This window comes from Podarcis filfolensis (genome assembly GCF_964270895.1).
Source record: "Podarcis filfolensis genome assembly, chromosome: 11".
In the NCBI taxonomy this organism is placed as follows: domain Eukaryota; kingdom Metazoa; phylum Chordata; class Lepidosauria; order Squamata; family Lacertidae; genus Podarcis; species Podarcis filfolensis.
In genome coordinates this window covers 16,138,950-16,154,082 of record NC_139613.1, presented here as the reverse complement: position 1 = coordinate 16,154,082, position 15,133 = coordinate 16,138,950, and the positions used below count along the sequence as shown (strand labels likewise).

The 15,133-nt window shown below is 41.4% G+C and overlaps 2 protein-coding genes across 6 annotated transcripts in view; one reads left to right on the top strand and one right to left on the bottom strand.

Annotated features, from left to right (window-relative positions):
* TARS1 (threonyl-tRNA synthetase 1) overlaps positions 1–15,133 on the bottom strand; it is a 196,556-nt gene that overhangs the window by 53,352 nt on the left and 128,071 nt on the right. The gene's annotated exons all lie outside the window — the stretch shown is intronic.
* The window catches only part of NPR3 (natriuretic peptide receptor 3), a 50,704-nt gene that overhangs the window by 10,838 nt on the left and 24,733 nt on the right, over positions 1–15,133 (top strand). For both annotated transcript variants that reach the window (XM_083575738.1, XM_083575737.1), the window contains exon 3: positions 483–649. In XM_083575738.1, the coding sequence (XP_083431864.1) occupies positions 483–649 (167 nt within the window). The remainder of the gene's footprint in view (positions 1–482; positions 650–15,133) is intronic.

The following is a 15,133-nucleotide window of genomic DNA, read 5'->3' as shown; positions in this document are numbered from 1 at the left end:
AAATAAAAACAAGCATATCTCTTGGGACCCCTCAAAAAGGGAAATGTTTCTTTGTTTCCCTTTCTTAGGTCCCAAGAGCTATGCTTGTTTTCATTTCATTTTTGTCCTGAACTTCCTGTAAAGAATGTCAGACTTTTGCCACACATCTCACCCTTGAAAACAGCATGCTTCCTTTTTCTGTAGTACAGTGTGTAGCCTTTTGTTTTAAAAAACTGCATTAATGAATCATGAAGGGTACAATCCATCCACATTTAATTTCAGTGGGAGAGATTTGATAAGGTGTTTGATGCTCTCATAGGTAATAAGTGTGATTTAAAAGTGTTTAAGTTTGGTGGCTTGTGCGCCTTTGTTAGCAGGACAACATCCTTTAAATCTCTGGCTGCCCCCAGCAACACATGGGGAATACAGCAGGACGAAAGGGGGAAAACGAGCTCTTTATGGTAACTGGCTTGGAATTGTAAATATTTTTATTTCTCCCTTAGGTAATGGCTCATGGAAGAGAGGAGACAAATACGACCTTGAAGCAAAGCAGGCGTACTCATCCCTCCAGACAGTCACACTACTGAGGACAGTGAAACCTGAATTTGAGAAGTTTGCCATGGAGGTGAAAAGTTCTGTACAGAAACAAGGAATCCATGATGATGATTACGTAAGTGCCCGATTATGAGGCTAGAGATTTTGGCATCATAAAAACACCCACCTAATTAAATCAGAGGTGACAAAGTGGCCTTTTCTGAATTGGACCAAATTGTCGGAGTGTTCAGCTACTTTTTCAGAACACTTTTCCTGGTAGCCTTAAAAAAAGCAACCCCACTTGCAAGTGAAAATTGCTCTTTCTGTTTGTTCACAGTCATCTGGAACAGAGTTCCTTTCATCTTCATCTGTCTTGCTCATCATGAGGCTTTTAAGGGATGATGTGGTGAAGAAACTGGTTCTGTAACCCTTACTGTTTCTCTGCGTCAGGACTTCCTTAGTTTTCCATTTAGCTCCAGGTTTCCCTGAGTTATCTCAAAAGCCATTCCAGCAGAGAACCAAGTTATCCTCTAGCTCCTTGTCCTGTCCTCACCTTATCAAATAATTTATTGCAGTCAATCAACAAACTGCATTCCTTCCCACTTGTGTTGATGGATGATACTGGGGAACATAAACCATGCCATGAATCCTTTCCACCACTTGAGACCTTTTCTCGCTCCTTTCTCTGTAGTTGTAGCTGGGTTCTATTGCAAAGTACCTGAATGAACTTTATCTGCTCTCTTGACTTGAACAGGCTCTCAGACCAAATTTGAGAAGTCTTGTTTTGCCATTGTAACTTTTTTCTTCTTGATGATCTTTGCATCTCTTTCTCTCACTCTCTTTATATTAGTTAAGGTGCATTTTAGATCCATTTATGTCTGCTCATGCAAAGGTACACTGGGAAAACGTGGAACCTATCAAAAGTGAAGGGGGAGGAACAAGGTTTCTCAGATGCAACTTGTGAGATTTGCGTTTTACTTCCTTAATTGTGTTACAGAAACATCTTCCAGTTTATTATAATATCCTGAAAAGAGCTCTTTTGCACTCACAACTATTCTGAACCCAGAAATATCAGCATTGGAGTATCTAATACTGCTGTCGTGGTCTTGGATCCAGACAGAGACATAGTTAGTGCTCCATCAGGGGAGGACATAACAGAGGAGGTTTATACTGTAAACCGCCCTGTGATCCTCAGATAAAGGGTGGTATATAAATTTAATTAACTAAATAATAATAACAAACCCAAGGAAGACCCTATATCTGGAACATTTCAAGAAGCAGCCACTGAGGCAGTTCTTCTGGTGGAGACTTCCTGAGATGAAGAGAAGGCACAGCAGTCTGTTCCTAATCCCCAGGGACTTTGCTTCTTTTATCCTCTGGCTCCCAATCATGGTTTCTTGCCTGTATCACTTGATACCAAAGACTCCGCCCCAGAACTTATCTCAGCTCTTTGCATTCTGCTGCAATCACACACACACACACACACACACACACACACACACACACACACCGGCATGCCAGTCCCTGAGGCAGCAGAAAACACCACTTCAGTCAAAGGCAGGTTGCAAAAACAAAGCATCTCTTTGAGTACTGATTTCCTCCAGGGATGTGGGGCCTATGGCACAGACCGCCCTGCCTAGTTATATTTGCCTTCATGAGAGTTCAGGTCAGTACTGGGGTAATATACTGGATTGCCCGTCCTTGGCACTGATCATTTGCCTTCGCTTGGCTCCAGCTCCCACCATCGCTGTCCCAGGTTCTGACACCAGCCATCTCTCTTTTATTCCTTTATTTTATTCCATTTATGAGTCATTTAATTTTTTAAAAAAATCTCTAGGCAATTATGCTTGCCTGCTTGGCTCTGCGGCCCGCCTGTGGCTATTGCTATAAGTACTTTCCTGGCTATCCTGCCTGCTGCTATGGCGTAGCTCCTCTGCAGCGTCAGTTATGAACAGCGCTTGAGCAAAAAATGTTGTTCTCCATCCATGGGTGAGGCCTGTCTTTACAGGAGATGAATAATGATTAGGTTCCTAGAGTGTAAGTAACAGCTGTTTGTAGATTAAGAGGAAGATAATTCCAGGTTAAAGGTTAAAAATGGTCAGTCCAAAACAATTAGCAGTAACATCCGTTGTCGCCGTTTTCTGATTTTAAATTATAACTTGGTTGCAATTTTCTTTAACATTAAAAGTAAAATGAAATGAAATGTATACTGTTCTGGTGGCATCCAATTGGTGCCCCTCTGCTAGCTGAATGCATTCCGAGCAGAAAAGGGAGGGAGGGAATTTTCCGCTTTGCCCCTGCAGTCCCTTAAAATCTGCCCCCTAAAACTAAGACCCCCAGGGTCGATTATATTGGGGGGAGAGGAAATAGCACAAAATTGCCCCCCTCTCTGTCCACTTCCAGATGCCTTCTGTCAGCACAGGGCACCAGTTAGATACCACCCTTTTCTGTAGGGGAGAAATTACTTCCTGAAAACCCCCCAAGTGTTTTATCTTGTGAAGATTTTAGGCATGGAACATAAAGAAACATAACAATGGGGACACATGTAAAGTTCTTTAATAAACCCTTTAAGAAATGCCAAGTTCCTTGATAAATATTCCATTGTATGTCAGTGACTGAAGTGTTCTTAGATGTTCCAGAGACACTTTCGGCAAGTGATTTCAAATATTCCGTGTTAAATCCAGGCAGTTGCCCATTGGTATTAGTGCAAGACTTTTCCACTACAGCAATTTCCATTCTCTACACTGGCTTTATATTGCAGCTCCTGAATGCAGCATTTGACGGGCAGGGTGTCAGAGGATTTTGTTTTTGTTGTTTTTTAAAAACACCCCACCAGAGTTTTGCCTGTTCGGAGGCACTGAACTGTAATCTCGGCTGTTTCACCTTCTTTTTCCCCATGAGAACACCCTCTATGGAGCTCTGTAAGGAATAAAAGTTCTGTGTCAGATGTGGCACAGCCCTCATTGAAAGTCTACCAACTCCTTGTAGTTGTAGATAGTGGAAGCAATCATTTGGAACTAAAATCCATTTTGTATGTCCCTCCACAAAAGGTTAATGGGACACAGTACATCTAGTAATTTCTAATGCCCCCCCCAATGCAAATCATTTTTAGCAGCAGACCTTTAAATCTGTTTTATACAGATTTGGGTTTAAAGCTCCACTGTAATTAAACTTCTTAGGACTTGTGAAGGTTTCTTTTCTTTTTTGAACCAAAGTGGGGGGGGGGGGAAGCTTCTGCCCCACCCCACCGCCCAGGCCGGGAACCATACAGAACATGGTCTGTGTGAGAACATGATAGGGCATTCAGGAGAGGTGTATAATGCTATATTTTGCTAAGATGTCTGAAAATGTTGCTTTGAATGGTAGCTGTCCTCCTAGCATTTAATGCCAAACTGCTACAAGTGTTAGCAACCTCAGTATGGTGTCACATTGACATCATACATTTAATGCAAACATGGTTTACCCTAAAATAATTGTGCAAACCATAGTCCCCCCCCCAAACAACAAACCCCAGCTCCCTAAACAAACTACAGTTCACAGGAATATTTGGGGGGAAGTCAATGTGCTTTAATAAAATGTTGTGAGCATGACCTAAGAGAACATAGGAGTTCAGTCATAGCATTGAAAAGGGAGAGGAGACAGGGAAGTTGCACTTTGGAGTTCCACAAGTAATAAACCTAATTTAAGGCCATCTACATACCTCCCAAGGACTGTACTGGAAATTTATATTAGGATGTTGGCATTGGAATATGAATAACAATATACCATAGCAGTATTAGGGTCCCAGGGTAGAGATGGCTGGATCAGTCTACTTCTTAGTCTGTTTTCATTGCACATGTGTTAGTTATTGAATCCATCCTGTACTTTACATTGCATTAGTGAATTTTTGAAACTAAAAAGCACATTAAAGTTTTGTTTAAACACGAGCATCATATTCAACATACTTGCATACAGGTTAAGTACTTAATTCGTTCCGGAGGTCCGTTCTTAACCTGAAACTGTTCTTAACCTTAACTTAAGCACCACTTTAGCTAATGGGGCCTCCTGCTGCCGCCGCGCCGCCGGAGCACAATTTCTGTTCTCATCCTGAGGTACTATTTCTAGGTTAGCGGAGTCTGTAACCTGAAGCGTATGTAACCTGAAGCGTATGTAACCCGAGGTACCACTGTATTTGAAAAGTGGTTGAAGAGCTGTCTTTAACATTTTAATCCCTTTTCAAAAAACAGTCAAAGTAACCACTCCAGGCATATCTGCCTCCACAACTGTGTACTGTTGCAGTTAACCATCTTCCCCCACACCTGATCACAGGGATCTTGTCAGTTCCATTTCAAACACAGTCTTGGTGGCAGAAATGCTTTGTTCTGATTCATGAGTTAGTCTGGGAGGAGCACGTCAGGCCAATTTGGGGGGAAGATTTTGGTTCCTCCTTGGTTCATATCCAACAGATGCACCCGATTTCAGTGAAATGTACTTGTTGCAAGTAAGTGTGCTTAGGATCTCTGTTAGTTTAATCTGTCCGGAATACTGAATTCCAAGAAAGTCCAAGGATACCTTCCTGAGGAGAGTAGTAGAGCTTTCTAAATAGAAGTCAGTCTTCCTCAGTTACAGCCAGTTGGCCAATATACTATTGTTAGTCTCTCATCAAACTGGAATTTCCTGTGCAAGCAAATCTTAACACTGAACAGGTAACAATGTTTCCCTCAACTGTACTTCTTTCAGAAACACTGTGTTAGTACAAAGCAACTGTAAGGTAGACCGCACCTGCAAATGTAGTTGGTAACCTGTTTCCAGAGTCCTTAAAGTGATACAGATATCCTCTCGCATTGTCTTGCCAGTCTATTAACAAGGCAGTAAATCAGTATGGAGTAATATTAATGTAAAATTGAATTATTTAAACATGTGTTGTAGGATTTATTTTTTAAGCATAGCTTTTTAAAAAGTAAAACTGAACAGGCCCTGAATTGGTGCCTGATGGGGAAACCCCCAAAATATTAACTATAGACAGTATTCTCACCCGAAACACCCGGCTTTGTCAGGGCCCTTTAATATTAGGTGACTATGTGATTTCAAGTGCCTCACAATAAATAGGCATACTTGTGTTTGATTTCCCATTCTAAAAACAGCATAACAGGAAAGATTGTCAATGAAAGCTGCTGCATTTGTTCATAATTGTGTGTATGTTATCTCAAGTCCTGCTAACAAAAGAATAAAGAGTTGATTTACAGTTTTTCATTCTGCCTTGGTGCAAAAGAATACAACCTCGGCCTTGAATAGGAACTCTGCTCAGAAGGACAGAGAGTTGTTAATAGTTCTCAAGAGCCATCTGCAGTCTTTTAAGCAACACAGTGGAAAAAGCAGTATGTTCTCTTAAATCACACAGTAAAATGTAACCTCAAACTACTGCTACTACAGCCTAGAACCCTCATATCTACGGGACCGCCTCTCCCGGTATGCCCCACAGAGGACCTTAAGGTCCATAAATAGTAACACCCTAGAGGTCCCGGGCCCTAAGGAAGTCGGATTAGCCTCAACCAGAGCCAGGGCCTTTTCAACACTGGCTCCGGCCTGGTGGAACGCTCTGTCTCATGAGACCAGGGCCCTGCAGGATCTGATTTCTTTCCGCAGGGCCTGTAAGACAGAATTGTTCCACCTGGCCTTTGGCTTGGAATCAAATTGATCCCCTCCCCCTCTTCCTTTGTCCTTTCTCCTTCTGTGATGGAATTCCTATTTGGGGACTTCCCTGGCTTTTTTCTGGCTCATGTAGGACCAGTCTAGATAGTTGGCCTTGGTGAAGACTTGATGTTTTCATCCCCAGAAAAGTTTTTGATTTGAGTTCCTACTGAAACTCTGAATGTAACCTCAGTAGGCTGCATTTTAATGTTGTATTTTAATCTTGTTTTAAAGTTGTATTTCAATCAATTGTTTTTATACTGGTGTTAGCCGCCCTGAGCCCGGTCCTGGCTGGGGAGGGCGGGGTATAAATAAAATTTAATAATAATAATAATAATAATAGCAAAACATGCAACGGGGGGACAATTCCAATGGTAGTAAGCTGCCATCATAAATACATCTTAACTTTGGACTGTATTGACTCAACAAGCCAAACTAGGAGGAAAGATGAAAGGCAGGCCTCCTGAAACTGTACCGTAATTCAGTTCTTCTGCTGACTCCTGCCTATTCCCTTTTACCTGACAGGTGGTAATATAGCCTTTCAAAAATCCCATAGAGATAGGAAAAAAGGATGTCTTCTGATTCTGATGGAACTTTCTTAATATATGGTTCCATTATTTTCCTCTTGTGATCCTGGAAATTTACATAAAGCTACAATTCTAAGCATGCCTACTCAGAAGTAAGTCCCACTGAATTCAGTGAAGCTTACTCCCGGGTATGCGAGGTTATGTTTGCCGCCTAATTCACTAATTCATTACACTAATTCACTAATGATGCATTACAGGCAGGAGCCAAGTCTAGCCTCACCCACATATTCCTTAGCTGGTGGTAAAATTACAAACTGTCATTTTATGACTCCAGCTTTAAGCCCTGAGATAGCTATTGTTAAAAGTAAACACCAAAACTACACAAATCTATAGCACAAAAGTTTGTTCCCAAGTTGGCATGCCCTGCATACTTAAAGCTTACAGAATCTGGCCCCGAGCAGATGAAATTTATTCTCAATAGTCTATTGTTTTGTAGAGGAAGGTGAACAGTATCTTAAGCAACTGCATAAATCTGGTTCCCTCTAGATTACTATTACTGAACTTTACATAACAGGGCACCCATAAGAGATTTTAATCCATGGATTAGATAGGGTGTATGTATAGAAGCTTCAATAATGCCATGGTCTCTTCAAAATATAAGTACCCCACTGTTTGTTTTCTTATCCAAAAGACACTGTACAAGTTTACCAAGGGCAGAAGCTGGTTCTGTTTTTCTTAGTTAACAGAAGCTACAACCTTTTCAGAATCAAATGACATACATTTGGTTTTGATTTTTGTTTGTTTGAGATGCTGTTGTTGGTTAGATTTTTACCTATACATTTTCCCTGAAGAAGCCCAGAGCTTTACATCACAGTGTAAAACAACACAGGATTTAAAACAATGTAAAATACATTTGAAAAGCACCTCAGAGTCAGGGCTCTTGAACCAGACAGGTAGGGAGTGTTGTCCAAGAAGCTGAGGCTGAATGGTCCCCAAGCCCACGTGAACAACAGTTCCTTAAATGAGAGGTGGAAACCTGCCCCATATAAAAAGAAGTGCCATAATTCAGGAAAAGACTCCTTCGGAGGCAAGGTCCTCCCCATGAGGAGACCTCTCTCTGATAACAACTGGTAGAATTCAGCAGGACCCTGGTATGGTTCCAGCAGCTCCAGTTCAAAAGTACCTGGGTAGAAGAGCTGTATTTCCATCAGCTACACACCTGGCCTGAACACCTATCTGTGTGGCCACGCTGTGTACTGCCTCTTGTCCTTGGCCTGTGCCCTTGCCTTTATTGCTAGCTGTTTGCCCAGTCCCTGGACTGCTTGTGGGCCTTGTGGACCCTCTCTAGCTGGGACCTGGCCTGAAACAGGACACACAGGGATACTGATGAATGGTCCAACTGTACTGCCCCAGTCACTATCCTGGCAACCACATTCTGCACCAACTGCATCTTTCAGACCATCTTCAAGCGTAGCCCCATGTAGAGTGCATTGAAGTAGTCCAAATGGAAGTGCTGCAGTGAACCAGCCAGCTGTAGTGGAGCATAAGCATCCCTTGCCACAGAAGCCATTTGAGCCTCTAGTGACAGATTGGTATCAAGGAGACTGCACACCTGCTCCTTCAGATGTGCAACCATCCCCAGAGCAGGCTGCCTGCCTAATTCCCTAACATGAGAACTGCCTACCCACAGCACCTCCCTCTTAATCATTTTCAGCCTTGGTTTATTGGCTCCCATCCAGCCCACCACCGGCTCCAGCCCCACTTGTCTAGTAGCTGGTACAGCCTTTGCTGATTTATATGGCATGGAGGTAGAGCTGCATGCCATCAGCATACTAATGATATTGTACTACAAATCCCCAGATGACAGCTTTCAGTGGTTTCATAGCACAAGGGATGGAACAGACCCCTGAGGAACCTTACAGCCTAATAGCCATGGGGTTGAGAAAAAGTTTCCAGTGCTGCTCTCTATAGTTAAGAGTGGAACCACTGCCACACACTGCCTCCAGCTCCTCTGAGTAGCTTCAGAAGAACATCACGGACAGTTCTGTCAAAAGCCACTTAAAGATAAAAGGTCATCAATTGGGGTAGTCATCCATGTTTCAGTGCTGGAACTGGATCTGAAGCCAGAATGAAATGGGTCCAGATAATCTTCTTCCTCCAGGCACACCTGCAGTTGGTTGGATGTTAGGAAAGTTGCACATTTCTATTGCTGGCAAAGTGCAATTTGGCTACAAAGGAAGCAGTAGCTGTGGGAAGACGTGTGAATCCCCCACCGCAAAACATGCACACAAATTGCCCTTACTGGCTGGAGAACAAGTGTATTGCAACAAATGGATAATTTGTCCATTCTTCATGCTATAAAACCACAATTTCAATTTTTTAAAAAACATTAATATTATAATATATGAGTGCTGAAGAGGGGTATGATTTGAATATGCATAAGAAAATGAGTGTGTGATGGCTTGTACCCATTATAATGTTATTTTGCCTGTAAAAAGTAAGGACAACCCCAGAGTAAAAATAGATCCTGACATACCTAGTTTACTAAAAATTGTTTTTCAGTTAAAGTTCAGGCACAGTCCATTTTTATTAAATGATTCTGCACTCTTACAGGAAATTGGCTTAGGCTTTGCTTTTCAAAATTATTAATGCTACCTCTGTTACTGGTTTGGGGGTAGAATTTAATAAATGCTGCTTTTATTTCAGATCCAGTATTCTGAGCTGGGATGATTTTATAACCTTGGCTATTTGGCCTTTTGAGGTTAGCAAGGCCACCCATGGCTTGTTTTTTCTTCTCATTTAAAAGCAAGGGGAAAATTAACTAATTTAACAAACATTCCAGCAAGGTTGGCTGGATAGAGCGGGGTTGCATTGTTTGGTGGGATCAGAGTTTTGTCACTCTAAGAGGCATTTCCGCAACACTAATGTCGGAGAGAATGAAGAGCAGGCCTTATTTGATTTATAACTTTTCTTGTTGAAAGAATGTGCACCAGTGCATTAAATTAATTATTTTAATCAGATATATTCTCTCTCTCTAATGAGCAGGTCAGTTAGACAACATTTGTCAATGAGAGTTGAAGGCACTGCCAGTCCTCTGAAGCAACAATTTAGCATTGTGTTGATTATCTTTAAAAAGCTACATGGGAGGCAGCAGAAATTGGAATGCTTGTCAGCTGGTCCATAATTTCCATGCCAAATACTCCCACTTATCTGTCTTCCAATTCCCCCAACTTCTCTCTCTCTCTCTCACGCACACACAGGCATTCCCCCCCCCAAAAAAAACATCCATTAATTGGGACTATACAGTCACAGAGAGTGGAGGTGATGGAAGATTGCTAAGCACTTCCTAAAAATCTCTTTAAAAGAAAGCAAAAATGTTACATGTTCAGTGGTGTGTGCACCACTTGTCTTTTCCCAAACCAGCCAAGTAGGATTAATGACAGGCAAGCTTTTGTGTCCTCTTTTAAATGCACCAGGAGAGAAAGGAGAGGAAATAAATAGGCTGCTGCCAAGGAATAATTTGTACAAATGAATAGAACTTTTCAGTATCTGGAGTGCTTTGCTAATTGTCTTTGAAAGAATAAAAGCAAACCACAGATTTGCTTTCAGTGGCAAGAAAAGCCGAATTCACATGGCAGCTTATGTTTTGCTGACAGAATCAATCCACTATTAATTAGAAGTTTGTGGCATGACTGTATAGCCACCAAAGTCAGCAAGATCTTTCCCACTATCTTTGTTGAGAGGATAAAGCCCAAGATATCTGATGTTTAGTGACAATGAATAAAATTACACTCTTATTTTTCCTTATGCCCCAATGCATTTTTGTCCCTTGTTTATGTGGACATTTTGAAACAGACTACATCTACCCAGTCCAGGCCCATTCAATGTTATGTTTAATAGTTTAGCAACCTAATCCTTAGGTCCATTTATTGGTTTTCAGCATATTATCCCCAATTGGAATCTCAGAGTGTTAGAACATAGACATCTTTTCCTTTGAATGCAATACTTGAAGACATTTAGAGCAAGTAGGATCGGAAGAAAACTAACCTGGTAGTATATTCAACATATTGTTATAAAGCAGGGATGAGGAACCACCTGCAGCCCTCCTGGACTACAAATCCCATCAGCCCCAGCCTGCATGGTCAATGGTCACAGATGATGGAAGTGTGTAACCCAATAGCATCTAGAGGACCACAGGTTCCCCATAGGAAGATAACAAGAGCCTGTTGGATCAGGTCAATGGCCCATCTTGTCCAGCATCCTGTTCCTGCTGGCACAAACCACAAGCAAAACCCAAGCACAAGAGCACTTTCCTCTCTTATAGTTTCCAGTAACTTAATATTTAGAAGCATTATTGCCTCCGACCAAGGAGGCAGATCATAGCCACCATGACCAGTAACCATTGCTCTAAGATATAAGCATCCTTGCTGTAAGGTATTGCTGAGGCTTGGAATTAATTTTATGGTAACATACAACTAGGGTGTAGGTTAAGTTGTAACTGAAGGATTTCTAGCATGTTTTTGCAAGGCAGTTTTGATGGATTCACATTCTGCAGACCTAATCAACTTCAAACCCAGGGCATTAAAGCTGTGCCAATGGCAGTTTTTTTCTTTCATAAAATATTTCTGCATTGCTAGTCAAAGAGATCCACAGTGGTTTACAAAATCAAAATGAAGCCAACAATAAAAATAAGAAAATACAAATAGTACAAATATTTCTGCATTGCTAATCAAAGAGATCCACAGTGGTTTACAAAATCAAAATGAAGCCAACAATGAAATAAGAAAATACAAATTTCATACACCAGCAATAGCAGATTAGTGGCAGGATCAGAAACAACCACAAAGCAATGTTGAACAAAGACAGTCAGCTTTAAATCCTGCCAGAACTGGAAGTTATAGGAGTCATGTGCTCATCACCAAAAGCAGCAATTCAATGTGTAGTCGTCCTCTGTTAATGCTTAATATTAAGTGAAGCAGTACATCATTGTGCTGTGAGTTTCCACACTTGCACTCCATTGCACTGTCTGCCACTTGTGGATATGGGAACAGTAAGTAATATCAGGTCATGTTTTCTGTAGTACTAGACATTACAGGGGCTGGGAGGGGAAAGAGGAGATGCAAGACTGTTGCTTCTGGTAGGAGCCACATAGCTCTTGCTATGCTTACTTTTGGCCTAGAGGGGCATTATTAAGTAGCACATCTACGTGCCAAAAGAAATGTGTGTATATCAACACCGTTGAACTTATTGTGGAATCTTCTTAAAGAACTGCAAATGCTATGGCACAAAATAGATAAAATTCAGTAGAAGGCAACAAATGGATCCTACCTGAGGCATATTCTTGTGGCGTGGGGTCCAACTCTTATTAAAATCTGTGGCCATTAGCTTGAATGAAATGTGGATTGCATCCTAAGCCTGCAGCCCTTCTGTTTAAGGTAAGTCAAAAAAATATGATGTGGAAAAGGCCCAATTTGTTTTGATGGAGTTCTATTACGGAGTCCTATTATGGACTCATGTATTGTTCACGATTAAAGTTAAACGTTTTGAAAAGGGAGGGCATAGGAAAGATTATGTACAAGCAATGCAACATGTGAAAGAAAAATATACAAAGTAGAATCGGTTCTCTCATGTGCGGTATCCTTCAAGTGTAGCCCTCAGTGCTGGACATGTTGTACCCCAAATGAAGGAACCTGCATTGATATTTGAGTCCATACTGTGGTTTGGTTCTCTGTAATGAAAAGCTGTGTGTTTTGAGCTTTCTGTTTCCATTAGATGCTAAAAACGTCTGTCCCAATGAGAAATCTCCTGAGGGCAATGAGACCTTCTGAGCACTGTGAACCTTTACAGCTATGACTAAACTTATATATTTAGGAACGTTAAGTTTGGAGGAACATTGTACTGTGTTATATGAATGCCTTCATGCTCCCAGTACAAATTCTGTACCTACCCCAATACATTAACCTTTGACTGCTACCATTTCTGACACCTGAAATTTAGGGCCAAACTAGATGTTAAATGCATTTAGCATGCAAGTGTTCTAAAATGCAGCTAGTAGCAGCTAATAATTACTGGGGTTGCAAGAGCCGGGGGAATTGTTAAACCTTTCCGCCCTTCAATCACTCTTCTGAGGCCACTGTCTGCAATGAGAGAGAATCTCCCATTGACAGACTTTTGTTAGGATCATATTAGGGGAAGAAAGAGTTAAACCCCACCTCTCCACAATACACACTTACACACCACACCAGCAGGTTTGCATTAAAAAGCTTGTGTGTTAAATGCAAAGATGTATTTAATATGACATTAATTTGTTCCTTAATTCTGCTTCATTCAAATATATAATAACAGTGACTTTCAAAATTCTGGAGTTGTGTGGTTTTTTTTAATAGAAGTTGAAATGGTACATAATGAAAAGTTAAGCCTGCACTGTTGTGACCTCTCTAGCAAACATTGCAGTGGTGTTTGTAGTGCACAATGGTAGCACACATAACAATTTAAGACAAGACAAGGATGGAGAGCCTGTGGATCTCCAGTTGTTGTTGAACTCCAACTCCCATCAGTCCTAGTTAGCATAGCCAATGGGAGTTACAATGCAACAACATCTAGAAGGCCACCCATCCATGATGTAAGAAGTGCCCTGCTGCATATCAGACCAAAAGCTCATCTAGTCCAGCATACTGTTTTCCATTGTGGCAGGTCAAAATCTGCTAGGGAGCACAAAAGTAAGAGGACTGGCTGCTGCTGCTGCTGCTGCTGCTGCTGCTGCTGCTGCTGCTGCTGCTGCTGTTCCCCCTGGCAATTGGTATTCAGAGATACATTTCCTCTGAACACAGAGGTTTCATTTAGCCACCATGACTCATAGCTGTTGATTGAGCTATCCTCCATGACCGTGTCTAATCATTTTTAAGGCAACATCTTTAAATTGCACATATTTGCAGGGCTAGATCCTACCTTGTTTTTGTGGCTTTGAATGTTGGGAGAGAGAGAAAATGCCCTCACCCTGGGCTCCTAACAAAATTGAGTTTATTAATTTGGGCAGGGTTATGTAATTAATCTATTTTAACTTGGTGTTCCCTGGATATATTTGCAGTCACACCCAGTCCTTCCCCAAAGTCTTAGTGTTGGTTAAACAAAACTAACAATTAAAAATATACTTTAACAATTTAAAACAGCACTTGTAAAAACACACCAGAATTCCCCGTCCTGAAACCAACAATATTAAAACTCCAAGCCTTACATTTAGTCCCCATTTACTGAAAGCTTGTCCAAACTAGTTTGAGTATATGTGCATTCTATTCTTTCTCCAAGCAGCTCATAAAGAAGCAGTCCCCAGGTTTAAAAAAGGTAAAGCTAGAGGACCCATGGATAGGGGCGTAGGAAGGGGGGGCGGGGCGGTGCGCCCTAGGTGTCATCCCTGAGGGGGTGACAAAAAGGCACAATGTGGGGGGCTCACCCTGCCGCCCCCGTGCGCAGCAACGTGCAGCGGATCACACCGTCACCCCCCCGTGCAGCTTACCCCTCCACTGGGTGCATGGCATGACCACTGCTCTGGGTGCCCATGCAGCTAACTCTGCCACTGCCCCTGGACAGTTAAGTCCAGTCAAAGGTGATTATAGGGTGCGACACTCATCTCCGCTTTCAGGCCAAGGGAGCCGGCGTTTGTCCACAGACAGCTTTCCAGGTCATGTGGCCAGCAGGACTAAACTGCTTCTGGCACAATGGAACATATCCAGTAATGGAACATCCTATGCACCTTCAAACCATTATTTTGGTCCCGTGGTACTATAAGACTTTATAATACTATTTTCTGTGTACCGAAAAACAAAATACAAACTTTGGTTATCTGAATTTGAAGTTCTTGCAATACAACCTCAAACTGAGAGAATAAAACACAAGAAAGCTATGCCTGTGTGTTTTGAACAGGAATGGACAGATCTGTCCAATTTGATTTCAGGTCAGTTTCACATGTGTTCATTCATAAGGCAGTTTTGCCTTGATTATACATTAATGTGATTTTTTTTAAAAAAAGTATGAAGATAAATATTTAATTATTTAAATACATATGTTATTCCATATGTATCGCAGACATTTTTAATTACATTTTTTATATTTGTTCATGCATGTCTAAAGTTACTTTAGCCTTAATTACACATTTTTAATTGGTTTTGGTATGTTTATAGAACTCCATTGCAAAATTCAGGGCATGTTCCAATCTATGTATTAATCTAGGAGGTATGAATTAGGTCAGTTCACTTAAAAATGCAGGATGAAATTTTCCTCCATCCCTAGTTCTCTCTCAAGACTTGAAGCACCTCTGTTGTCAGATCTATTTTAATCAGTGCATATTTTCTGACTTTTGGGATTCTTAGAGCAAGTTTGCAGAGAAGACAGCTCCAGTGTAATAAACATTGGGAGTGTGCCACCAC